The sequence below is a fragment of the Sebastes fasciatus genome, chromosome 7 (genome assembly GCF_043250625.1).
Source record: "Sebastes fasciatus isolate fSebFas1 chromosome 7, fSebFas1.pri, whole genome shotgun sequence".
Lineage (NCBI taxonomy): Eukaryota > Metazoa > Chordata > Actinopteri > Perciformes > Sebastidae > Sebastes > Sebastes fasciatus.
This window is the reverse complement of record NC_133801.1, coordinates 29624219-29650950: the sequence shown is the minus strand read 5'-3', so window position 1 is coordinate 29650950 and position 26732 is coordinate 29624219. Positions and strand designations below refer to the sequence as shown.

The window sequence follows — 26732 nt, the reverse complement described above, 5'->3', positions numbered from 1 at the left end:
TTGTAACAGCAAGTGTTGAGGTCTTCAGTTTGATTTTATTATCATTATGTAGCAGTTAGCAATAAACTATCAGTTAAAAATTGACCAATAAACACTCAAACTCAAATATCTGGCAATTTAACGTGATTTTTCAAGCACGTGAATCTTAATGGTGTGGAAAGTCGGATGTGACTGATTGTAATTTAGAGATTAAGTGAAACAACTGGCTCCAAAAACTAGTTTTGTTTCACACAAAAACACGTTATTGCACGTCCAGCCTGTTAAAACCCTCAAGTATTGGCTTTACGAGTTTAAAAGGAGACCCTGAAGGCACCATATGAGGTCACGTGTCCTGTATGGAGCAACATTTGAGTTAAATATGGAATAAAAACATTATTGACCACTTGCAATTGAAGTTTACAAAGAGTATTAGTTAGCTTTGACAATTTAAAAAAATGTGCAATAATAATAATAATAAATGTTCACGCAGTCGGTCATGTGAGCGCCTACGTCACCCTGACGTCACCGCGTCACAAGACAAACAACATGGCTTCCTGCTGGTTGTTACATGTTTACCTCTAGCTGTCGTCAGCTGCTAAACGACGAAGTTCAATGTATAATTATAATTATAAGTAGTTTGGCTCCTTTTCTTGTAGGCACCGGCACACCGAGCTTCACTGAGAACAAGCTGGACTAAAGGTTTGAGGTTATTTATCTAGATAAAGTCAGTCTGCAGTCAGTCAGGTGATTGAAACCAACCATGGCCTCGGCTTTTGTTGTTGGGGATAAATTCAGAAACATGGTGACGGAGTTGTTAGAGGACACTGACTCGTCTCTGCCTCAGAGACTGAGAGAGGAACTGGAGGAGACTCTTGGAAAAGCAGAACCAACAACACTGTCCTTCAGTACAGCGAGGACACTGAAGACATACCTGCAGGACAAAGGTAGAGTCTGTCACATGAACTAATGATGCTGTCTTATAGACCAGTCAGGTGGTGTGTGTGTACCCTAACATGATACCCTGCTACAGACTACAGAGGGATTATGGTCTGCTTTTATATAGAATAACTAATGTACAATATTTCTTAACATTCAACATTTAAATTGACCAGGTGGTTGATAATAATGTTTCTAACTTTTGTAATGTAGATATGAAGCATTAAGAGACATTCACTGTTCATTACAGTCAGAAATGTCTTTGTCCTTAAAGCAGCAGTGGGTAGAAATGGAGCAAATATGATTTTTAAAATTTTTTTTTTTTTTAAATGGTCACTATATCCTGACAGTAGTGCATGAGACAGGTAATCTGAAAAAAATCATGTGGGTCTGTCTGTGTCCTCCGGTGCTCCTAATGACATCTGCAAGATTTCACAGACCGAAGGAAAACAACCAATCAGAGGCGAGCTGGAGCCTTGCCGTCTCTGAGCGGCTGTCAATCACTCGCAAACTGTGATCAAACGGTCAAACTACTTGTAGTGTACTGTTTAGCTGTAAAATTAGAAAGTTTGTGGCCATGTTGAGATCAGTTGAGGAAATACAAAGCACCGCCCACCAGCCGGAGCAAACGTTCACATTTTACAGCTAAACAGTACACTACAAGACGTTTCTGAAAACATTTGAGGAGAAGTAAACATTACAGAAACCCCACTTTAAGCTATAGTATATCATATTATTTCATTAATCAACACCCCAGGATATAGTCTTATGTAATGTTGTCAATATTAAAGACATGAATACATGTCTTCCAGCTTTGGCAAACCTATGCTGAAGACATGATGGTCTGCAATAAAATAATTCATACTAGAAGCCATGCCAGTGTAATGTTAATATATTATGTAACACTTTCTTGTGACTGTTTTCCTCCAGGGCATCCTTTCTACCTGCATGAGTTCCTGGAGGACAGCTCACTGCACCTGCCTGAGGTTGTGAAGCCTCCCAGAGTAAGTGAAACCTTGGACATGCCTTAGTTTGAATATATATGTGTTGTATTTGTCTGTTTAACCTCCAACACATCCATTATGTTGCATTCACAGCATGCAGGAAACAAGGCAGAGACAAGCTTAAAATAGCATTCACCTAAAGGTATAGTTTGGGTGTTTTGAAGTGGGGTTGTGTGAGGTACTTATCCATAGTCCGTGTATTACCTACTTAAATATTTTTCGACAGCAAACTGAACTGAAAGTGAAACGTATCTATACTGTTTTTGTCATCTGAGCCTGCTGGCTTTGGAGGAAGCACAGATATTCTAAATATAGCGTACACTTAAACGGATATTGATTTTTTTATTCTTATTTATTTAATTTTTTTTGGTGAGCCTTTTTCAACCCTACTTCAAAACACCGAACTATCTCTTCAAGCTTTGATGTGATAAAAACTACCTCTGGACTTTTGACAATGGAGCCCAATTTCTGCAACTTATCCGTATTCCCCTCTATAATATGAGTGCGGTATTATCCTTTCTAAGGGAGGTATAAAGAGCCTTAATACGAGCTGTTAATGACTAAAATGAAACTGTGACTTTTCTCCCTCAGAACCCAGAGCTAGTCGCACGTCTCGAGAGGATCAAAGCCAAACTGGCCAATGAGGAATACAACAGAATCACACGTAATGTCAACACTCAGGTAATGTAATTTCATGCTATGAGAGTACGTGTATATATATCATAGTTGCTTGCTAATATTAATATATTATAGTTAATCGCAAATCAATCACACATTTTTTATCGTTCAAAATGTACCTTAAAGGGACTATTTGTAACTTTGAGAAATGCTTGTTAACAGCGACACCTGTGGCCATTAAGTCAACGAAAGTCAGCGTCGGGCTCGCACTTGCTCGCTCTAAATAGACATGAACGAGCATCGCTCAAAACAGTGAGGTGACACACGTCAGCTAAAAGCACAATATCACTCTATATTTCACCTGCTTGGCAGTAATGTTAGCTGACCAGATGAAGGTCTCTCCATGAACATGATTTAGATCTGATCCTAGTGTTGGCTTTTCCTGCTTCAGCCGCCCGACCAGAAACAGGGGAGACAACGGCACCCGATGGGAGACGATAACGTTTCTCGCTGCATAGCCACCTCACTTCACAAGACACGGGACACCTCTGTTGGTCTGGAGGAGCTGCAGCATTTTTTTCTGCACAAACGTCCACTGTATGTTCACTAGATATTCTCAAAGCTACGAAGTCTTCTATAGTGTGTAGTGTGCACGCATGCACGTGAGAGTGGAGCGCGAGAACGCTCGCGGTGTGTGAGTGAAGGCAGGCAGGCAGAGGATCAGAGTACAGCAGAGACTCCGGCCCTGGAGTCCAAAGCTACGGTCTCCCCTGTGTCTTCTGACCGCGGTTGGGGGGCTGGAGCAGAAAGAGTTGACGCTGTTTTGCAAGACGGGCTTCACTACATATAACTTTTGCGGTTTTGGTGCTTCCGTGTAGTTTGTGTTGGAGTCTGAGTCTGAACAGCGTAGCCACACGCGAGCGCGCATGGGACACCAACCCGGTAGATTTATACGTGTAAAAAGTTACAAACAGTCCCTTTTAAAGGGAGATTTGTCAAGTATTTAATACTCTTATCAATCATGGGAGTAAGCAAATATGCTGCTTTATTCAAATTTATGTATATATATATATATATTTATTATTGGAAATCAATTAACGACACAAAACAATGACAGATATTGTCCAGAAACCCTCACAGGTACTGCATTTAGCATAAAAAAATTGCTCAAATCATAACATGGCAAACTGCAGCCCAACAGACAACAACAGCTGTCAGTGTGTCAGTGTGCTGACTTGACTATGACTTGCCCCTAAACTGCATGTGATTATCATAAAGTGGGCTTGTCGGTAAAGGGGAGACTCGTGGGTACCCATAGAACCCATTTTCATTCACATATCTTGAGGTCAGAGGTCAAGGGACCCCTTTGAAAATGGCCATGCCAGTTTTTCTTTTAGTGTAAGTTTGGAGCGTTATTTAACCTCCTTCACAACAAGCTAGAGTGACATGGTTGGTGCCGATGGAAAAACTGAGCCCGCTACAACCTAAAAATCGCAAGTTGCGTTAAAGAAATTAGTGATGTTATAATGAATTTGCGTTAACGCATTATTATCGCGTCAACTTTGACAGCCCTAATATGTACTGTATGTATACAGAAATCTTGTCACATACTTGACTGCTTACATTGTGTCATTTTTAATCATGGTGTGTGACTTACTGCAGCTTTAAAAACCTACGGCATTTTTCCAAAGGCTGAGAATATAGGATTTTTTGAGGATCATATCCGGTTGCATCTGATAAAGGAACATACACTGACTACATGTCAGAGGAATTCATTGCTGATTTGTACAGATTTTTATTTACTATGCGATAAATTGTCTTCAGGAACTCAACCGCAGTGGAACATTAGCAGATATGGGACGGCAAGGTTAGCGTGGTACACATGTACCGTTTAATATCTTTCTCCAATTTCAATACCACCATTCCAGCAGTCAGAGGCTGAGTTATATATGCATTACACTGAAAATGAATCTCTTTCTCCCCTCTCTGTCTCCAGTGCGATCAGTCAAAGCAGTGGTGGCGACGGTTTTCAACTTCCTTGTCACAGTGGTTGCTGCTTTTGCCTGCTCGTATATGGGCAGTCAGTACCTGTTCACGGACACGGCAGCGGTAGGACACCATTTAATTTTCCAAATATTCTATACACGTAGTTGGCATTTAGGGACACCTGGCTACATGTTTGTGTCCACCTAAAAGTTACCTAACTGTGTTTTTTTTTTGTGTGTTTCTCTCACTTGTTTTCCAGCGAGTGCTAGCGGCTGTGATCGCTGCGTCTGTAGTCGGGCTGGCTGAGCTGTATGTGCTGGTCCGGACCATGGAGGGGGAACTAGGAGAACCGTAGCGGCGGCTACACACAAAAAAAACGAGGGAAACACAAAAGCAGTGAACTGCATCAGCCCTCAATGTAGAACTTTGGCGACCCCACCGAGACTACTGATTCAGAACAGACAGCTCACTCAGCCATGAAAACCTTGAAGACTTTTTGTTTTTGTTAAACAGGAAAATTGGTGGAAATTTTGTGTTAAGTTACTGATAATTAACCAAGTGATACTGCAATCACTAAATGGAAGCTGGAACATCACAAGAAAGCAAATTCGTTCAAATTAACTGAATATCTGTTCTTTGACTTTGTCAAATAATACTGCTTTACCTGACGTTCCACCTGCCTGGACTTTGTTTTTTTTGTTTTTTGATCAAATCAGAATATGAATGATATTACTTATTTATTTACAGCTATTTTCTATTTCAAATTTGTCCTAAAACTACAACCTGAAAATAAATGTTCATTTACTCGTGATTCCTTCCATTCTGTTCTCAGATGTAATCATATTTGTGTTCAATAAAATCATCAGCACTAACTAGAGCTAATTCATAAAGTTGATAATCCTCTAGTTATTGTTACCTTCTCCATGAAGCACATTCTCCTTGTCTGCATTGTTTGTTTATTCAGGAGATATGGAAACACCTTTATGAGACTGATGTTGGAATGTGAAATGATTTAAATATTACCTCACTGCAAGTTACTGTTATGTGACTGTGAGCTAAGCTACCTAAAATGGCCAATACGTGTAGATGTATAAAATCATTGAGTGTTAAAGGGACTGTTTGTAACTTTTTAAGCGTATAAATGTACCGGGTCGGGACACATGCGCGCTCGCATATGCGCGCTCACGTGTGGTCGGAGTCACTGCTCCTCTGCCTGCTTGCCTTCAAGCTTTTTTGTGCAGAAATAAATGCTGCAGCTCCTCCAGACTAACAGAGGTCTCCCGTGTCTTGTGAAGTGACGGGGCTCCGCAGCGAGAAACGTTATCAGCGGGGCTGAAGCAGGAAGAGAAACGTCACCGTCTCCAACCGGGTGCCGGTGTCTCCCTGCGGGCATGCTTGAAGACAATAATGTTTCTCTTCCTGCTTCAGCCAGCAGGAAAAGCCAACACTAGGATCAGCAGTGATTCATGGAGAGACCTTTGTCTGGTCAGCTAACATTACTGCCAAGCAGCTGAAATATAGAGTGATTTTGTGGTTTTAGCTGACGTGTGTCGCCTCACTGTTTTGACTGATGCTCGTTCAGGTATATTTAGAGCGAGCAAGCGCGAGCCCGACTGACTTTCGTTGACATCACGGCCACAGGTGTCGCTGTTAACAAGCATTTCTGAAAGTTACAAATAGTCCCTTTTAAAAGAATAAGGCTGGTGTACATTCATTTCTGCATTCAGACTAACAGGTCACAGACATTAAGTCATTTTCTGAAACAGCAGAGCAGTGTCATTTTTAACTAGAATTGCGCTTGGAGAGCGCAGACCTCCGCCAGTGCGTGACTTTAAAAACAGATCACAGCTGGCCTTACTGTGAGGTGGTCGGCAACACTAAAGACATTCCCATCAGGCTCAGCTGTACTTCATGTTTAAGGTTTTAGCAAATGTTAGCATGCTAACATCCTAAACTAAGATGGTGCAAACATTTGACCAGCCTAGCATTGACATGGTGTTACCATGCTGTCATTAGCATTTAGCAGAGAACTCAGAACTTTGAGTTCCGAGTCCTAAACAAGGACCAAAGTTAAGCACCACATTTAATGCCAACAGAGTAGGCTAATAATATATTACATTTACAAAAATCATGAATATGTTTTAACATTTTTATTTATTTGTTAAAACAATTGTGGCTGAACTTAATCATAAAAAAAGATCTTGGGAATTAAGTGTTGACTATGAACAGCATTAATGTTAGTTGATTCAGGAAATGAAGGGAACATAATTGACTCATGGCACACTTTTTTTTTTAAATAACTTATTCAAAATACTGAATAGATGAAAAATACTTTTTCATCTTTGGAGGAATGAGGTATATCAGGCTTTGGATACACAGAGACAATGCTTGTTAGAATCTATTAATTGTTGACCATAAGCAAAATATAGAATATCCCCACCCTTATCCTTTAAGATACGATTTGACAGAGTTTAATATTTCGAAAAAATTGTGTCCAGAAAATAGTATTAGTGATACTTAATACCTTACTAAAACTGAGCATGGAAGTTCATTCTTAGTAGTTTACAGTCATTCTCAATAGAGCAAACTCTATCCACAGATGAGGACAATGAGATTAGGTTGAAAGCCCTGTAAAAAGTTATTTTGTCAGCTTGTTTGTTGTATTTTGCCCTGTAGTCGTCCTTGTTTTTACTCCTCTAAAGAACCCACCAGCTGTGGCATCAGACAGTAATACTGTTTACTGAACTGTAATATTTTATCATCCATCCCCACCTGCCAGATGTGCTACAGTAATAATTGTCTTCTCTGATCTGTGCTTACTGTATCTGGTTTCAAGTGAATTATAGAGTCAACCCACATATTTAAAAACAAACGATTAGTGTACCTCGGAGGTACAGATCCTCTCAACAATAACACCATGGGTCTTATTTCATACGATACAGTAGATCTGTTTTCTCTCATCCCATCTCCAGATATGAATTGATATTTTTTGTAAACCATCCCCTCCTCCTCCTCTTATCAAGTCCTGTCATATCAGTGGAAAGATTAAAAGATGTAACTACATCTGGAATACAAAAAAAAGTATCTTCCTAAGATCTGAGATTTGACACCCGGATTAAAGGTTTATTGAAAGATTATTTGGTATTAAAGATGATTATGATATGCAGAGATCTCTGTCCAGCGCTGGACGAACAGTGTGCGCTACTGTCTGTCATATCTGCCTCTGTATTATACCTCTCATGTAATATTTCAAAACTTAAATCCAGGCAGAATTACAGAGCCTGTAAGCTGATAGACCCTGAGCTCTGGTTTTAAATTACTTCTTATTTTTCATTTTTTTTTTCCCCTCCGTCATCTAACCCTCCAGATACTTACAGTGCAGAGATATGAAAAAAATAATATTTTGACTTATATAAATAATTATTCCTGTCATGGTATCTTACAACAAGGAATCATTTTAATCAGGATGTTTTGAAAGATAATACTCGCGGGGTTGCAGCATTAAACATGCCACGGTTCAGCTTAGAGCAGGAAAACAGGACCTGGCATCTGTGAGAAGAATCCATGTGATTGTGGTGGGTTACTGAGCGGCTCTGTGAATCCTTCCATTAGTCCTTTATTTATTTAGAAAACATCAAAACGAGACTAGAAACATGCTGGAACAAGTCCTGAGCTTATATATGCACGACTCCTGACATATTTTACAGTTGCTTTGACTCAGCTTTCACGTTTCAATTTGCAAAACTGAACACAAAACGCCTCAGAATCTCACACTGCACGCAAATCAAATTAGGCAATACATCACAAAGTACATTTATCAGGGCATTACAACACTGTATGTATATTGTATTATGTCTATATTATGTCTCATAAATTGTTGTAGCAATTTTTGGGTTGATACCATTTGTTACACAAATTTGGTGCCAAATTTAACCATTGTTTTTACCTCGGGAATTGATAAAAAATTATCAATAATCCCTCCAAAATACCACATTAAGACAACAAGACCTTGAACAACACCATAAAAAAAGCCATGCTATGATTCGGTGTAAAACACTTTTGACATTTGGAGATTTCTGCAAGAATTGTATTGGATGGCGAGCACTTCTGTTGTGTAAACTGCTCAGAAACCCCCTTATGATCAGTCTACCTAGGAAAGCCATCCATCCTCTGAATGCTCTAGGTCTCTAGTTTGTGGCTGTAAAGTTTCATGAGGCTGTGATTATCCTAGAGGTCACCACAGGTCATTTTATACAGTGAGGTCCAAGTTAAAAAAAATGGTCTCACTACAATTAAATGCCTACTATGGGGACTACCATCATCACACATGAATACAATTGGGCTCATTGGATTCACAAGAGTCTAAGCTTTAAAGTGATACCCAATTTATGTAATTCTAAGACAGTTTAGGGACCCCATTATGCAGAAATATTCAAATACACCATTTTAGAATAAGCAAAAATAATACATTTGTACTGCATGCAAAAACTGCATGTGATTATCATAAAGTGGGCATGTCTTTTTTTTTCATGAAAATCGCCATGCCAGTTTTTCCTCACCTTCTTATTTTTCATTTTTTCCCCTCCATCCATCTAACCCTCCTGATACTCGCCAAAATTTAGCGTAACTTCGTAGCGTTATTTAGCGTTCTTAGCATTAACATGGTTGGTACCAATGGATCCCTGATTCCATTCAATCTCTAACATATATTACATATTTAAAACATGACTGGAACATACTAAAAAACAAGACAAAGACAAACCAACGACAATTTGACAACAACTCTATAGATGTTTGAGGAACAGTCAGCTCTGGTCACACAGGACAGATTATAACAGGAAATACAGAGGAGTCTGACAGAAATAGTTACAGTAGCTATCCAGTATTAATATTTCTCTGTTCATGCTCCACATCCAGACTCATCAGAACTCCAGGAAGTTGGTGACAATAGCAGCGTTGTAGATCAGGTCTGAGATGTAGCCAATGGAGGTCTGTGGTCCCATTTGTGGGTGGTGATGGTGGTGGTGGTGGTGTCCCTGGCCCTGAGTTACCTCCCAGTACACCGGCTGAGGGTGGGAAGGAACTACCTGGTCTACAGAGGTGTGACCTCCACCTGCGGCGCCGCCTCCGTACACGGTCTGATGGGCCCCAGATGAAGCCATAGTCTGGGGCTTGTAGTTCCTGAAGGCCTGGTAGGAGCGGGCGGAGGCCGAGTGGTGAGGCTGCCTGCCGATGGTCTGAGGGAGAGAACCAGGAAGGAAACCGGGGGCCAGTGCTGGTCCCAGGTGCTGCCGCTGGTGGTGCTCCTCCTCCCAGAGACGAGACTCGGGAGGTTTGGAGGAGCCCGGCGTGGGCTGCTGGTGGAGAGATGAGGAAGATGGTGGCGATGATACGGGGTTGCTGTAGATTTGGATCCAGTCGGAATACATTTGCGGGACGTCCTCGCAGGAGTGGTTCTGCTCTGGTCTGAATATGTCTGCCAGGGTGGCTGAAGCAAGGAAAGCAGAGGTCCCAGGTCCTGGGGAAGGATCAGCGGCCCCTCTACCTCCCTTGGTGGACTTGGGGAGTCTCACAGTCTTGATACTTCTGGCTCTTCTGTTTTGGAACCACACCTGTGGAAAATGCAAAGATTTGTAATGTCTGGGTCATATTAAAGGTGAAGTGTTCAGGATCTGGCGGCATCTAGTGTTGTGGTTGCAGATTGCAACCAACTGAGTAACCCTCCGCTCACTCCTCCCTTTCCAAGATGTCGGTAATGTGAGTCGCCAAGTGCAAAACCGTGGTAACTCCGTTCGCCTCGCTCAGAGGCCATCCTCACCATAATAACACTACTTTAGGAGCAACGGAAGTCAGACGCGGCTAGTGGTATCATGGTTTTGCGGCTCACGTTTCTGTAGTTTCACAAGCGTGTCGGAGGACCACGGGGGCCTTCAGGTAACGTTAAAACACTAAAGGCTCTCTCTAGAGCCAGTGTTTGGTTTGTCCGTTCTGGGCTACTGTAGAAACATGGATGAGCAACATGGAGGACTCAGTGAAGAGGATCCGCTAATGGATGTATTAAGAGAACTGGATACAGTGTTGGAGGCTCCCGTTCATTCCTATGAGAGCTGCTCAGTGGTGCATGAAGCCTATGGATTGACTGCCGAGTGATAAAGTACCCGGATCATCCAGCGATCTCCCTCATCCATTGGGCCTATAGAGGGCCTCCCAGCCCTCGCTCCAGCTCTCCGTCTGGGTCTCTTTCACATGAACGGAGGAAGGGAAATAACTCTGGATTCGGGAGTGTTCGTACGGGAAGTTGATTTACCTTAAAAAAAATAATCTGCTGAGTTACAGACGTCTCTTTCCCAATGTAAGTCTATGGGAAAAAGTCTTTTTCGGCCCAATGGCATCACGTGACGACACGGAAGTTTTAATTCCACCGAAAATTTGCTTCAAAGCCCGGCGCTCCTCCTGGGGGTTTGGACCCGCTCCCTATGTAGATATGAAGGGCTCATTCTGAGCTAACAAAAACACAACAATTCTTTGTTTGAGGTCATTTATACACTAATGAAAACATAGATTATTATATTCTGTTTCTGCTAATAGATCACCCTAAATGTTACACACTGTTCCTTTAATTCACTTTTCTTTGACCACTGTTCTAACATCAATCTTTATGGAGCTTTGATTATATTTTGTAATTTTCCTCACGAAAAGCAGTGATAGTATGGTGACCTACCTAGAATAAATTACAACACTCACCTATAATAAAGTGTTAGTCAGTAATTATAGTTTTTTTGTGGGTGAATTTTAATGTGAACAGCAGCAGCAGCAGACTCTCTCTACCTGTATCTTGCTCTCGGGCAGGTGCGTGTGCGCGGCCAGCCGCTCCCTCAGGGTGATGTCCGGGTAGGGAGTCACAGAGAAGGCCTCCTCCAGCTCCGACAGCTGGGTCCGGCTGAAGATCGTCCTCTTCCTCTTCCTCTGGCCCTCCAGCACACCGGAGGAGGCGGCGGCGGAGGCTCGGTCCGGATCCGGGGAGGACACCAAGCTCTCACTGCCCGCTGCTTCGTATTAAAACACAAAATAATATAAAATAAAATAAAATAAATTTAGCCTATAAAATAAAATAAATAAGAACGAGATAGAAAAAACAACACTGAAATTTAGATTGAATTGTTTATGGTTAGAGGGTTTAAAACTCTATAAATTCTATATCATATGAGCAAAACTGCTCTTAGTTTGTTAATGAGTGAATTATGAATGAATCTTCTTGATATTTGCATAACCGATGGGTGTTTATGGGATGCACAAGTACTTTACTAAACTATTGCTCTGTTTTTCACCATGTTTTTTACTATGTCTAAAATTATTGTATATTACATACTTACTGTAATTATTTCATGTAATGTGCTGCCTGATGGAGAACGCAACTTTTCAAGCCCCTGGAATGATTTTAGCCAATTCTCCTTCACATCCCCTTGCAGATTATATATTATATCTTTTTATTTTTTTATATGCGTAAAGAAAGAAAGAAAGAAAGAAAGAAAAACAAAGAAAGAAACCCGCTAGTTGTATTTTGTAGGCCAATAAAACGGAATCACAAGCTACAAGCTGGTTAAATTAAAATAAAGGCCTATTGAAAAAAACATACATAAAAAAATGATTTAAAAAATATATTTTGAGGCAAAATTTTCATGTAATATATTAAATATATTAAATTGTCATGTAATATATTTTACTTACTGTAACCTGATATGTACGAGGTTGTGTTCAATTTTTAGTTTGGCTTTTTAACACGCGCGCTTTTGTTTTTATCTTTATATTTAATTTAGATCATAATTCTGTCGGCCTGATTTATACTATGGTTTTTTGTGACTGCCCTCTTTTTCCCATTAAACATGTCATATTGATCGAAGTTTATCACAAAAATATTTTCATGTTAAAGAGTTTCCTGGTAGTTGTCTTGCTTAATTAATTCAGCCTACATCTAGTGTGGGTTCTTTAGTGAAATAGATTACAGGAAGCAAAACGTGACATTTAGATGATCTAAATGGTATTTCCACTCACCTCTACAGTGATCTGCTTCTCCAAATAACGCTTTAAAATCCATCACGTCTTTCTGCTGGTTGTGCTTCAGTCCAGAGAAGTCTGAGTCCATGAAGAGAGCCATCACTCCACACAGGGACACTGATGCTGAGGAGGAGGGACCGCTTCCTCTTATACCCACATCAGATGGGACACCCAGCACCCAGCACCCACCACCCAGCAACCAGCACCCACCCCCCAGCACCAAACAAATCCAGGTGTTGTTCACCTTGTTCATCCATCTGAGAGAAGCGACACTTGATTTCATGCTGCAGTGTAAAATATGCCTCATTTCGTTTAGGAAATGCTTGCTGGAAATGGATTTAAAAAATGTTTTTATCAAATAAACCAAATACTGAAGTTGTAAGTATGTATTGTGATAAGAATCAATTGTAATCAATTACAAAAGGAGCCCATCTTTGAGCCAAATGTCCAGCTGACACAGATTATATAATGCTATAATGATCCAAAATAAAAAAATATATACATATATTTTTTTGTATTGTGTTGATAGTTATGTGTGTGTATATGTGTATACAGTCTATTTGTATATGCATGTGTGTGTGTGTGTGTATGTATGTATGTATGTATGTATGTATGTGTATATAAATGTACGCATGTATATATGGACTATATGCATGTGTAGATACATATATGTTTCACATTATTATTCTCTCACATTCTCCTGTTCTGTTTGTACCACTGGGTGTTTAAAATATAAAAAAAATCCAAATTAGTTTTGGACATAATGTGGATGTATAATTCATGAGTATAGTTTGCAATAAAATTATTTAAAAAAACAACTAAATATTAAAAATAGACTATATATGCATTTTTTTTATAACTCTGTCTGTCAGACTCTCCGAACATTTGTAGCCTACTATATTTAGATATACTGGCCATGGAATTATTCCACAAAAAAATTCAAAGTAAGTCAAATTGAATCTACTGGAGTCAAAACAGCTCAGTGATGTGAGATGGTGACACTTGAACTTCAATAATTTGCATGATGGAGTGATCGGCCTTCTTCTATTTTTACCGTATAAGAACTGTTGGATCCAAAAGTTGTCAAACAGCAACACTGAAGAGGTGTGAAATGGAGACCAAAAGCAACCAGGTTTACCTCCAAATGTTTTACATTTTTTACAGTATTACAATGCAGAAACTTGTCTCTTTGATTACCACTGAGGAACACAATGTCCACATTTAGGTGTCAAACAGTACAGTTTATTGATTTCATTTTCCATATCTCTCAACAGCATCTCAAGAACCTAATATCACAGCATATGTGGATGTAAATGTCATTCAGCAAACCTCTCTGCAGATATTCTGCCCCACCGTGAGCTCTGCTTCATCACAAACAGTTGCCTACAGTTGAGCTACACATGTGTGAAACATACATCCTCTCCTTTGGTGCAATATTAAAGGTTAAATATATGAACACTCACTTCCAAACACGTGTGGTGATAATAGAGAGGCGAAGTCCCGCCCCTTCCGGTCGACCACCATGGGACCTCATTTCGGAAAAAACGGTAGTCAACGATGAGAGACAAATACATTTTTTTATCCTGTTTGAGTTACGCCATGAATCACACATATGATGTTTGTCAATTTAAAACATAATTTTGCTAGTTAGTAAAACTAAGTATAAGACTGGGAAAATACATAATGTTTTATACATAATAATACATGATCTTTCTTGACTTGCAAAAATATCTTTTAAATGTACAAACATCATATGTGTGATTTATGGCGCAATTCAAATGGGATCAAAAAATTGACTACCATACATATTTTTTCCAAAATAAGGTCCCATGGGGTCCACCGGAAGGGGCGGGACTTCACCTCTCCATACGGATTTATACAACACAGCAATAGTTGCACTCTTCAGCCAATATATCTCAACTACACACACACACACACACAGAAAAAACATCTAGCAACCCTGACATTTGTGTGTAAATTCATCTTCTTCATTACAGCTAACATCACAGGACACACACACACACACACACACACACACACACAGCATTATCCCCACGAGTCAAAAATGTCCTCCACTGTGCATCTGTGAACTGAGCTGTGAACACTTCTCCTGCAGCATGTGGAGCAATGTTCACTAATCCACCACCAGGGAGCAGTGTATTCCTTTCAAAGTGCTCCCATGCCAGCTCTGGATCTCTGATCAGCTCAAAAGTTAGGTACAAAGGAGGAAGAAGAGGTTGAAAAATAAAAATCCTCTGTGTTTGAGCTTCACTCAAACTTGCGCAGGTGGTTGTAGAGGGACTGGACGTAGGTGAAGACACACATGGGGTCTGGTTTACGACCCATGATCATCATGTCCTCCACCTCGATGAGCCGGTCGCAGCCCGCCTTCACTCTGGAGACACAGATGGAGAAACACAAGTCAGAAGGGAAGGCCTTAAGCTGCAAGAATATATCTCAACTATCACTCAACTAAAACAGGATGTGGCATTGTGAAAAACTCTGTCAGACTGAAGCCAAATGAAGGTTTCTTTGTTTTATTGATTGGTCTGCAAAATGTCAGGAAATGGTGGGACAATCACAATTACCCAAAGCCCAAGGTATTAAAATCAGCTGTCCAAAATGCAAAGATAATCAGTTTACAGTGATACAGAACAGACAAAAGCAGCAGATCCTCACAGCTTATTTTTTTTTCTCCTGTTTTTGTTATGTTGTGGGTTTTTTTGGTCCTCAGAATTTTTTTAGCAATCAGAAGTGGGCCTCAGGTAACACTTTACAATAAGGGACACAAAAATGTGAGTAGTTACTGGGAAACAAATGAGGAACTAATTGCTAGTAAACCATTAGTCAGTGAATCAGGGCGTATGTGGCTCAGGTAGAGCGGGTAGCCCACCATTCGGAAGGTTGGATGTTCGATCTTAAATGTCTAAATGATTGTAATTAATGAGTCGGCACTAGTTTTGTGCCACTCAGCTGATTCAGAGTTAATTATGGACGAAGTGGTCAAAGTGGTCAGTATGATCTGTTCATTATATTCATGAACTAATCATTACTTAATGACTCATTAATATAAGATATCCCAGTCTGTTCTCCAGTAACTTATCATTATCTACTATATAGTCCTCCATTAGGAATTAATAGAGAAATATTTATTAATGTTTCACCGATTATCAAGTCGTATTTGTTCTCACTCGTCTCTCAATTAACTAATCATTTACTAATAATTAGCTATTCAATAATATTTGATTGGGAGTTATTAACTAACAGTTCACTAGCAGTTAGTTCCTCATTTGTTCCCTGGTAACTACTCACATTGTTGTGTACAGTATTGTAAAGTGTTACTGGGCCTTAAATGATAAAAGATTAAGAACTCCTGGTCTAAGCCATATTCTGTATCTAATATTGTGTCTTAGATAGTCCCGATGAAAACACAGACTTCTCCTTTACATCCTAACAAACATGTTTTGAGGTGCTAAAGAATATGCACGTAGTCATTCATCTACAGTTATTGTCCTATAAGTCTACTCTATGATCTCTTTAAGAGGTCAAATGTAAAGCTGCTCCTGTATGTGAAGGATTGATTCTGTGACCAAGTGTATATTGTTTTTCAGTCAAATCAGCTTAATTCTGCAGCGGCGTTACCAGTCATAGAATAACACATTCTTTAAGCCCTGACGTATAGTATGTGCATGGCCCTGCTGTAGGCCTGTGTAATGTCCTATCTATAGTATGCATACTGTATGTGAAGAAACAATAAGCCATTCTCTGAGACACCATGGAGTCAGGACATCTTTCACCAAGCATGTAAAAGAAAAAAAAGCCTGGTGAAATAAACAGGATTATCACCACATAAAATGTGTGTTCTGGCATATGTAATAATAACTTTTCAGAGGGCTATAAAACAAAAGCAACACAGAAAACAGAATAAGAGACATTCAGCCACAATAAAGTTAAGACTTGCATTGTTGATGCAGTTAAGGCCAACAAATACTGTACTGTAAGGCTGATTCAGCAAAATTCAGAAACCACAACTGACTCTCCACTAACATATAAATGGTTCTGCTGTTGCATAATGAGACCAGCGAGTTTAGTTGCATGGCAGTTCAATTTCTATTGTGGCTTTAAAGGAATAGTTCAGGATTTTGGGAAATGTGCTTATTTGGTTTCTTTCTGAGAGTTAGATGAGAAGACTGATACCTCATGTCTGCTTGCTAAATACGGAGCTAAAGCATATGGCTAGCTTAGCTTAGCTTAAACGAATGGAAGCAGGGGGAAACTGTTAGCCTGCTCAGGGAAATTAGAGGGAGTTATGTGCTGTTTCCCAGAGTCTTGTTGTCACAGCGAGGCTACTAGGTTTGGTAGCATGGTGTCTGTCCTACACTAAAACCTGTGCTCACCAACCTGTCTGGCCACTCTAAAACCACAAATTGTATTTTAAACAATCAAATGGTTTATGATCACCTAACATCAAACGATTGAGATCACGGGAGCGCGGCGCAACTCTAGCAAAACTCTCGTGATTTTATTCCGACATTGGAAATTTGTCTGTGACAGTGAAATTGCTTGAAAAGTCGTTTGTTTGCAGTACACTGTGTTCCAGTCAAAGTCGGAGGTCGGATTTTCCCAATTTCCAACTTTCGACCTCCAAGCGTTCCGGGTGCACGATGCCAAACGTAAACAAAAAACATGGCTGACTGTGACAAACTGATATTTCTTCGGCACGCGTACAAAACCTTGTGCCCTTGGAATTAATTACTGTAAAAAGATAGCCTTTTTAATGAAAACGAGAGACATAAATGTACGTTATTGTTAACTGTGTTAACTGTGTAACCCGTCAAGTGACATCAGTAGGTAAGTCAGTAATGTTGTATTTTCCTAATGTTTTCACATTTTATTGTCATTTTCAACATTTTCCCGAATAATGTTTGTGCTGATAGAGAGATTGTTTACTGTAATCACTTACCTAATAACATTGGCTACATATTTTGACATCATTTACTATATGAAAGTATGTATTATTGTAATAAAATACAGGCAAATATACTTTATGTTGCCTTTTAGTTGATGGTTTACCATTTACAATGTAAGTGGACAAGGCAACTGCTTCTTCGTGAAGTCGGGGGAGATGGATTTCCCCCGAGTTCTCAAGTAGTAGGAACTCCGACTTTGAGTCCGTTGTACTTTTTCTAGTAGGAGTTCGGAAATTTTGGAGTTCAGAGTTGTCTGGTTTTCAGTCAAGCTAGGCTAACCCCGTCCCGGCTAAAACTATATTGCCAGGTTTTTCCCAGAATGGCAGATTTATGCCATTACAATTCTGTTAAGCAATAAGACTGCCAATATTTTATTGCTGAATTTCTATGGTATTTCCATGTTAATATATGGCAAAACAGCATTTCTTTCTATGGTAAAATGTTTTTATTATACGGTAAAATATGGAATCAAACTTGTAAAAAAAAACATTATAAAGTCATCAGTATTAATATCCTTTCCCGTAATAGTAGAAAAAGTTATACCCTATTTATTACGGTGAAATTCTGGCAACCACTGCTGCCAGATTTTATCGTCAAAACAACAGTTGTTTTTTTTACAGTGTATGTTATATCAGTTTTTAGTCTAAAAAAACTATTGATAAGCAGACTTTTATTCTTGTCAGGTTGGGAAAGCCTCTGAAACATCACTGTGTTCATGTTAGCTCTGGTTAATGTTAGCTCTTCATGCTAACCCTTAATAAGCATGATCAATTCTACAACGAATATGTCGTTAATTAAACTGCATCATATCCATCACATCAGAAACAGGGATATTCTGATATTGCCGTCACTCACTCTGCAGTCCCAAAGGCCAGTTCAAAGTTGTGTTTGCGGTTGGCGGGCGACAGAGAGATGTAGTCAAACTCGGTGGGGAAGAAGGAGTGGACCAAAGCGCAGAAAGCCATCCCGTCGCTCCAGCTGGACGAGAAGTTCTGTATGTCGATGTTCTACAGAGAAACAGAGAAGGTTTGGTGATGATGTGGCAGTGAGTGTCATCTCAGACCTTCGTGTGCATGGAAGAAAGCAGTAAGAGCTGGAAGACTGAAGGAGGTAAAAGAACATGACTTGTAAATCTGACTGGCAGCTTGTTGTAGCTTCATAAAGTCATCTCCCCCATTCACTGTCTAGCCCATAACTCTGATGGATAAAACACGTCTCCATTCCTTCCCTCTCCTCTCTTGCTTTCGCTCTGTTACATGCTTTTAAAATCATGTCATTTCAAAGCTGCCCTTTATTAGTCTGGAGTTTGCTTTGAATGAAATGCAACATGTGGAGTCATCGGATGAACATCTTTCTCTTGTGTGTGTGTGTGTGTGTGTTAGCTCCCAGTTAATAAGAGTCTTGGCTTTGCCTGGCTTGACTATAACCAAAGCCACATGGAGCGGCTGGCACAGGCTGCTGTGAGGAAAAGGGTACCAGAGTGCAGCAATGTGTCGGTGTTCTCAACCATGACTCAAACTACCTCAACCCGAAACACCCGAAACACACACACACACACACACACACACACACACACACACACACACACACACACACACACACACACACACACGCACCCCTATATTCACAGGGACCCTCACTTCCATTCACCTCCACCTTTGCGGTTGAGAGGTTGCTAGTTAGCATATTAGCAGTGCACTTTGTGCCGACAGGTTAACGCTACATGAAAAACAGACAGGAGTTGGGCTCATTGAAAACAGATTACATTCATATCTCATCTCATACTGAAGGACCATGCTGAGATTTTATATGTTGAGCCCATTTATGACAAATCGTGTAAACATTTCAATAATGCTGGCTATCTTAAATCTTTCTGAATGTTTTTTTCTACCTTGGCTATAAAATATAATAATGTGCCCTGTCCCGGTTAAAGGAATAGCTCGACATTATGGGAAACATGCTCATTTGCTTTCTTGTCTGGGAGGACCTGGAGCTGAGAGGCAATTAGACACAACTTAGCATAAGGTTTTTTTTATTGGATGACGGATTAAAAAAGGCAAAAATACGGATTTGGTGTGCAAAGACCTTTAGGTGTAACTATTTCTTGCAAACAATGACCGAGCATCACAATGAGGTTTCACTAGCTACTTTTTATATTTCTTTTAACGATTAATTAATGAGGTTTAGAGGTGCGGATAGATATATTTTTTAACTTTGAAGAGAACCAGGCTAGCTGTTTCCCCCTGCGTCCAGTCTTTATGCTAAGCTAGGCTAAACACCTCCCAGCTCCAGCTCCTTAACGTACAAACGTGAGATTGATATCAATCTTCTCATCTATCGGAAAGAAACTAATCAGTACCTACAAAATCATTTCTGTAAGCTCTGAAAATCAACATGTCAAGTTTCAGTCAACGTAGGCAATCCATCATCATATACTTATCGTTGAACCAGTCGTGTCTAGAAGGGAACCAACAAACTGGAAAACTTGCGCGAGATGGTTAAGGTTAGGCATCGACCTTGAATAGTCAAGGTTAAGATAAGTCGTCGGGCAGCATGTCTCGCGAGAGTTTTTGCAAGTTTTTGCAGATCTCAGATCAGATTTCGCAGATTACGGGTTACCTTCTAGACGCAACCCTTTAAACCTCTGGCTGTCTATTTTTGTCAAAGTTGCATTATTATTATGTCATGATACTTTAGTTGAAAGCCTGGATGGATATCAAAAGTCTGCTGACGTGGTGTGTTCATGTGCCGGTAGGAAGTTCTGTTATCCGTGACTCATGTCTGAGGAACAGCATTACATTCCCAAGCTATGATGTCAGAAAGTCAAACCCAAAAGACTACCGGCTGATAAAAAATCTTGGAAAGGATAACGTGACTTTATTACATTGCTGCTGCTGATCTGCTGCCGACTTTAAAGATCAGGCCTTCAAACTTTCCCACAGGACATGGACACAGCGTCAGTTTCCACTACATTGCTGTGCAACGGTCACATTATTTTGACGATCATATAAGCAGACACACTGGATGACCTATCTCAAGCAAGTCTTTGCCAGCTGATTTGCATGCTATAGTGAAATGAAATGATGTCAGTGACCATCTGGGAGGTAGGAAAAAGATATGTCATCAATTATGATCAGCTTTGGAAAATGTCAGCAGTAACGTAATATTTGTGCAATTTGTAGCAAATGAGCTAAACAGGCATAATCCTTATAAAGCTTTCAACCTGTGTGGAGCCTAATAGCAACCTATAACATAATATGTGGACAAATATCAGAAAATATGTCTCTAAATAGTAGAAGTGGGAGTAAGTCACACATGTGCAAGTCACGAGCACCTTCGAGTCTCAAGCAAGTCCCAAGTTACTGTGGTGAGAATCAGGTCAAGTCGAGTCCCTGCTATATGTCTAGCAAGACAAGTCAAGTCATAATTGCTGACCGCCCCAATTATAGAATTAATGTTTTTCTACATTCAAATTATTTTTAAAATTAAAAGTGATTTATAAAACAGCATGGAAATGCTTGAATTTTAGCTCACATTTTATAAAAACATTTGTTACATAAATTTAAACTTGGGCTGTCACTTGATTAAAATATTTGATTGCGATTAATCGCACATTTTTTTATCTGCTCAAAATGGACCTTAAAGGGAGATTTGGCAAGTATCTAATACTCTTATAAACATGGGAGTGGGAAAATATGCTGCTTTATTCTGCTTTATGTATTTATTTATTATTGTAAATCAATTAACAACACAAAACAATGACACATATTGTCCAGAAACCCTCACAGGTACTGCATTTAGCATAAAAAATATGCTAAAATCATAACATGGCAAACTGCAGCCCAACCGGCAACAACAGCTGTCAGTGTGTCAGTGTGCTGACTTGACTATGACTTGCCCCAAACTGCATGTAATTTTCATAAAGTGGGCATGTCTGTAAAGGGGAGACTTGTGGGTACCCATAGAACCCATTTTCATTCAATCATGTTCAAAAACAAGATGTAACTTGTCAATATCTAGAAAAATTTAAATATTTAATAAATAATAAGTCAAGTCCTTTCGATTAATCTCTCTCAAGCCAAGTCAAGTCATGAATACCAAGTCAAAGTCAAGTCAAGTCTTTTAGCAATGTTAGTCAAGCAAGTCTCAAGTCTTCAAATTTGTGACTCGAGTCCCCCACCTCTGCTAAATAGGCTGAACACAGACAACATTGCCAGCTTGCAATTGTGTATGCAAAGTTTGTATTTGGTGTTTTACCTGGTAGCCTATGGTCTTGGAGCGGCACCACTCGAGAAGGATCTGTTTGATGCTGCTGGCGCTGGACACCCCGAAACTCTGAGACCGCTTCAGTTTGGGTTTAGAGTCCACCGGTTTGGGGCGACTGTACATAAGCAGAAGCAGGGCAAGGATACATGAGAGAGTTTCCTTGCTTAGGAAGCTGTCTACCATAATTCCCATGTGACTTGAATGCAGCATTAAATCGCACTCACCTGCTACTGGCTTCAGAGTCCAGTCTTTCGAAGATAGATCGACGAGCCTGAGCACCGATGTTACGCGGCAGAGTCTGCGACCTCACCAGCTCCCGCCTCCTCTCTCCCGCCGGCCCGAAGGACCTGTCGCTGCTTATGTCGCCATCTCTGCAGGACGGGAGCACAGAAGGGTCAGACAAAGCAAAACACATTTGACCTATCCTAAAAGACGTCCTTCATGAGTCACCTTTCACTCACCTGTCATGCTGCGGTAGCCCTGAGTAGGTCACAGACTTAGCAGGGGCTGAATTTGCTTTCTCTGCAAAAGACAAACAGTCAGTAAATCATATCCATGATATTGTAGTCTCAAACAGTATAGCACGCGCGTCTGAAAGCATGGCTCACCTTGAAGGCGGGGAGATCCCAGAGCTCTGATAGGTGTGGGGGTCCATGTAGAAGATACTAACAGCAACAGAAAGAGGAAACAGGAAGTTGTCAGTATATTATGATGCATTCATGTTGGGGAAAACACAGGAGAAAGCAACTTTGATTTGACTGATGATTTTTTTCACACATAAAATAAATGGACTTTGTAAATGTTACATTTGAGGTCATGTTTTACAGAAATACAAATAACTATGAATGAAAAATCTAGCAAATTAATCTGGAAAATGACTTATGTATTGAAAACCACTTGATTGCAGGTCTGAAGTTGGACGTTGGTGAAATTAAAGTGGAGGTGAAGCAGTCAACCAAGTTAAGCTGGTTTACTAAATAGATTTCCACCCTGATGAACAATTATATAATAAACATGACAAATGTCATAAAAAATGGAAATCCATTTAGTAAACCAGCTTAACTTGGTTGACCTGTTTCACTTCCACTTTAAGCTTCAATACCGAATCCTTATTTATTACCTGAAAGCTAAGGTAAACAGTATTTTCTCACTTTCACCATATACAATGAATACGGTATTATAATAACTAAACATTTTAGATATAAGAAAAAAAAGATGTCTTGACAAGTTGAGATAGAGTTGAGAACATCAATCACCTGGTTGAATTGGAGACTCCTCTATTGGTTGGGTCTGGTCGGTGCTAGCAGCTGATTGGCCGGTAGGTGAGGCCTCAGAGACTGGAGAGGAACGAGAACCAACGGGGCTGCTGGGAGAGTCGGGGCCCTTCATTTCTGCTGTCTTGGTTGTCGCGGTGATGGGGAGGTGGGGCATCCTCATGGCGACAGGGGCTGTGTGCTCGTGTGGGAAGTCAGTGGGTGGAGAGATATTTCCGTGCATCAACTCTGAATGTTCTGGTTGGATAAAAAGAAGTAAAATAATCACATTGCTGAAAGTTCTAAAAGCTGCACTAATCACTATGTTTTATACAAACATTGGCTCAAACAACTACGTGTAATGTAAAAGGGGTCCAAATATTCCTGTGGTGTGAGGTACAAAGGAACAAAACTGTTCAATTTAACATAACATGTCGTTATGTGTGGGGTCTCTCACATTTTCAAAATCTGTTAAGATTTGAAACATCTTTTAGTGTGGGCCAGCCTTAATCTAACTATGAAGTGAGGAATCTCTATCTGTCTGTCTGTGTGTCCTTCGCATATCTCAACAACCGCACATCCGATCTACTTCACACTTGGCGGGTGTATTGCTGGGGATCCAAGGTAGTGCTTTTTTGAATTTGGTGCAATTCGGGTGACAAACTTTGCATAAACAAACACACAGTGCTCTGTGCAGCAGTTGGGGGCGGAGCTTCAGGGCTCTGCAGACTCAGAGTCCAGCATGGCGTCTGAAGAGAGCACACTGGTGCTCATTGACTGCAGCTCACTTTTGCTGCTGGATCCTGGATATATTATTTTATCGCCCCAATCGAGCTACTGCTGAAGTCAGGACTGGTTTCCATGGGCGCCTTTTTAACTACATGACAATGGCGAGCACGATCAGTACTCCAAGACCAAACCCTAACTCTGTAAAATCTCTCCAGGAGGTCAAATTTACCACCGGCAAAATACTTCTGCTCATTAAATCCATGCTCTACTTTATAACCATAAAGATGGGGGACTCACAATAGACATGTTATAAAAGTAATGGTCAACATGGATGGAGCAGAAGCTAAAATAGTCCCTAGTATGAGTCAAGCTCAAACCTTACCTAACCATAATTCCTGATGACATCATCAGGGTTGTTTTCTCAGACTTGACAAAGCTCCCTTAGAGCCACACAAGACATTATACAACTGTTTGCTACTATGACTGTAAGCAACAGTTGTGAGGTGGTTACCTGTAGCAGCAGAGTGTCCATTCTCCAGTCCAGCATGTGTTGGGGCGGGGTCCACCTCAATCGGCTCCTCTCGTTCAATACTCTGAAACACATAGAATCCCAGTGAACAACAACACTAACACCCTTCATCGCTTGTAAAGGTGCATGAAGTCATATTTGACCTTCACTGGCGACCAGTACGAGGGCTGTAGGTGGAGTTTTTTTACTACCAAAATAGAGTACAAGCTGGAAAATGTGTTTTGAAAGCCAGCAATTCAAGCATCAGGTGAATGAATCATTGTGGTATAGATCAGTTGTATTGATTGATTGCCCACAGTATTTTTTTTTTTTTACCACAATTGTACTTGTTGCCCCTGTTTGAGTTCAGTTTGGAGCCATTTATAAATCAATATGTTGTGTTTGGATCGCAGACAAAGAGTCAGGGCATCATGTTCATCTGGTTTGATCAAAAAAAGAAATCCAGATGCTCATTGAGTCACTGTTGGACCTCTTTTCAGGTTTTTGGACTTTTCTTCAACATGTGGGCTTTTTTGACCCGACTTCAGACAAAACAGAACAAACCAACAACTCGGCAAGGCACGGCACGACTCGACGCACTTCAAAGTGGGCCGGTGTGTGGACAAATGAGCTGGTTGTTGTAGGAGTGAGAGGCAGCGGGGTGTTCTGTTCTGTGTGTCTGCCGCCCCTCCTGTGATAAGACTTGAGAAGTCTTTGTTTTAAATCAGGCACCACTGTCACCGACACACTCAGTGATGGGAGAGCTGCAAAAATCTGACCGGAGATCTGGCAGCTTCACAGCTAAAGATTGCGATCAAGTTTTCATGTCAAACATCATCAGTATCTTGAGTTCACATTTCAATGTGACTCCGTCTATTTCCCGCAGACCTTTCAGCGCAGACCTGCAGCGGTGGCTCTTTTTTTCCTCTCTCCAAACACAATCAGCTACATGGAAACAGCGAATCACCATCCTGAACAGATACTTTTATCTCAAACTCTTAGCCACATGGTGCTGCTGACCCACTTAGGTTGTGGGTCAAGCTGTCACTTTCCGTATGGCCCTGTCAGACAGATAGTGTGTTGATAGTCGGCCCCTTTGGCACAGAACAACACCACTCGGGTCAATAGTGCAGCACTGATAGCTGTGCACGTTTTCTCAAGGTCAGCATCAAACCACATGTCACATTGTATCTGTGCTGGTTAAACAGACCCTGAAAGAGGCTTTCAAGAGACGCACCGCACCGTGTTGGAGATCCTCAGGCAAGATCCTTTGGCAACAAATACCTCCGAACAGCTGGTTGTGTTTCAAACTTGGCTGTCACAGTGGAATTAAATAGATTGATTTCTGCGCTGTGTTTGACCGTTTGAACATTATTTCACCACTGGCGCATCCGATGCATCAGCTCTGTGTTTAGATAACGTCAGCATGTTTGGAAGCAGAGCCACGGCATCTGGTCAGCTTGTCTCTGCTGTCAGAAGCCACTATGTGAACGGATAGAGGACGGGACCGTAACCTGAACCACTCACAGTTATTTAACATCACTTGAAAGTGAGGAAAAGTGGTAATTTAGGACCTTTTCAAACAAATGCATTTTTGCAACAAGTTCTTGAGTCTTTTTAACACTGTTCAGTCCGCAGGACGTTAGCACTAGCATGTAACATTTTCTAAAAGCCTGGTTTAACGGATTTTTTTGGCCACTTAGGGGCAGCGGAAACATGGTGTAACGTTGACACTTTACCAACTTATAAAGTCGATATGTAGAATGTGTTAGCCAACAGTTCCTTATTCACACATCCAGAAACATTAACAGGAGTCGTGTTTGTGTCCTGATGAATTGAAGTCCAATATTCATCTTCTTTTAGCTCTATTTTGGCCTCCTGAGGGAAATATCTGGCTCCTTAGCTGCTAAATATTCCACCTTGCCTACCAGCTAGTCGCTAACAGTGTCTGCTGTTTGGTGCTGGGTTTATCAGAGCTTATTCCCTGAAACCAGCTGCCTGCTGCTGCTGGAAACAACACTGATGAGAGCTGTGGGCCTTGAAACCAAAACAATAAGCTAAAATGCTTCGTAGAGCGGCAGCATCTGATAATAATTCTCTGAGGGCTCATCACTACAAGCGACCCTTTTCACATTATACTTTATACATTATAGTCATTATATCCATTGATAATATATGATTGTCCATAGTTAATCGCGATTAATCGCAAATTAATTGCACATTTTTTATCTGTTCAAAATGTACCTTAAAGGGAGATTTGTCAAATATTTAATACTCTTATCAACATGGGAGTGGGCAAATATGCTGCTTTATGCAAATGTATGTATATATTTATTATTGGAAATCAATTAACAACACAAAACAATGACAGATATTGTCCAGAAACCCTCACAGGTACTGCATTTAGCATAAAACAATATGCTCAAAT

The 26732-nt window shown here is 40.5% G+C and overlaps 3 protein-coding genes across 4 annotated transcripts in view; 1 reads left to right on the top strand and 2 right to left on the bottom strand.

The window, feature by feature from the left end:
- Positions 1-490: 490 nt before the first annotated feature.
- On the top strand, positions 491-5334 carry vma12 (vacuolar ATPase assembly factor VMA12). The gene is made up of 6 exons (XM_074640253.1): positions 491-923; positions 1846-1919; positions 2511-2600; positions 4362-4404; positions 4534-4646; positions 4783-5334. Exons 1-6 carry the CDS (start codon positions 740-742, stop codon positions 4876-4878), a joined length of 600 nt encoding a protein of 199 aa, XP_074496354.1. The 5' UTR covers positions 491-739; the 3' UTR covers positions 4879-5334.
- Positions 5335-7985: 2651 nt separating this feature from the next.
- On the bottom strand, positions 7986-12678 carry sebox (SEBOX homeobox). Its single transcript, XM_074640831.1, has 4 exons — positions 12576-12678; positions 11327-11572; positions 10097-10135; positions 7986-10011 (listed from the first exon to the last, which is right to left on the bottom strand). Exons 1-4 carry the CDS (start codon positions 12676-12678, stop codon positions 9446-9448), a joined length of 954 nt encoding a protein of 317 aa, XP_074496932.1. The 3' UTR covers positions 7986-9445.
- A 1120-nt stretch (positions 12679-13798) lies between these two features.
- Positions 13799-26732, bottom strand: part of smtnl (smoothelin, like) — a 35412-nt gene continuing 22478 nt past the window's right edge. For both annotated transcript variants that reach the window (XM_074640179.1, XM_074640180.1), the window contains exons 3-10: positions 24308-24389; positions 23071-23325; positions 22423-22479; positions 22276-22336; positions 22039-22185; positions 21806-21929; positions 18404-18555; positions 13799-14973 (exon numbers count right to left, since the gene is read on the bottom strand). In XM_074640179.1, the coding sequence (XP_074496280.1) occupies positions 14847-14973; positions 18404-18555; positions 21806-21929; positions 22039-22185; positions 22276-22336; positions 22423-22479; positions 23071-23325; positions 24308-24389 (1005 nt within the window). In that variant the 3' untranslated portion in view covers positions 13799-14846. The remainder of the gene's footprint in view (positions 14974-18403; positions 18556-21805; positions 21930-22038; positions 22186-22275; positions 22337-22422; positions 22480-23070; positions 23326-24307; positions 24390-26732) is intronic.

Bases quoted from the DNA above. Each gene is read 5' to 3' on its own strand.
- sebox (XM_074640831.1), bottom strand. From the start codon at position 12,678: ATGGCTCTCTTCATGGACTCAGACTTCTCTGGACTGAAGCACAACCAG. The intron at 11,573-12,575 runs GTGAGTGGAAAT...TTTAATACGAAG, and splicing joins AGAAGCAGATCACTGTAGAG to CAGCGGGCAGTGAGAGCTTG. The intron at 10,012-10,096 runs GTGAGACTCCCC...TCCTTGCTTCAG, and splicing joins GAGCCAGAAGTATCAAGACT to CCACCCTGGCAGACATATTC.
- vma12 (XM_074640253.1), top strand. From the start codon at position 740: ATGGCCTCGGCTTTTGTTGTTGGGGATAAATTCAGAAACATGGTGACG. The intron at 2,601-4,361 runs GTAATGTAATTT...AATTGTCTTCAG, and splicing joins CACGTAATGTCAACACTCAG to GAACTCAACCGCAGTGGAAC. The intron at 4,647-4,782 runs GTAGGACACCAT...CTTGTTTTCCAG, and splicing joins TGTTCACGGACACGGCAGCG to CGAGTGCTAGCGGCTGTGAT.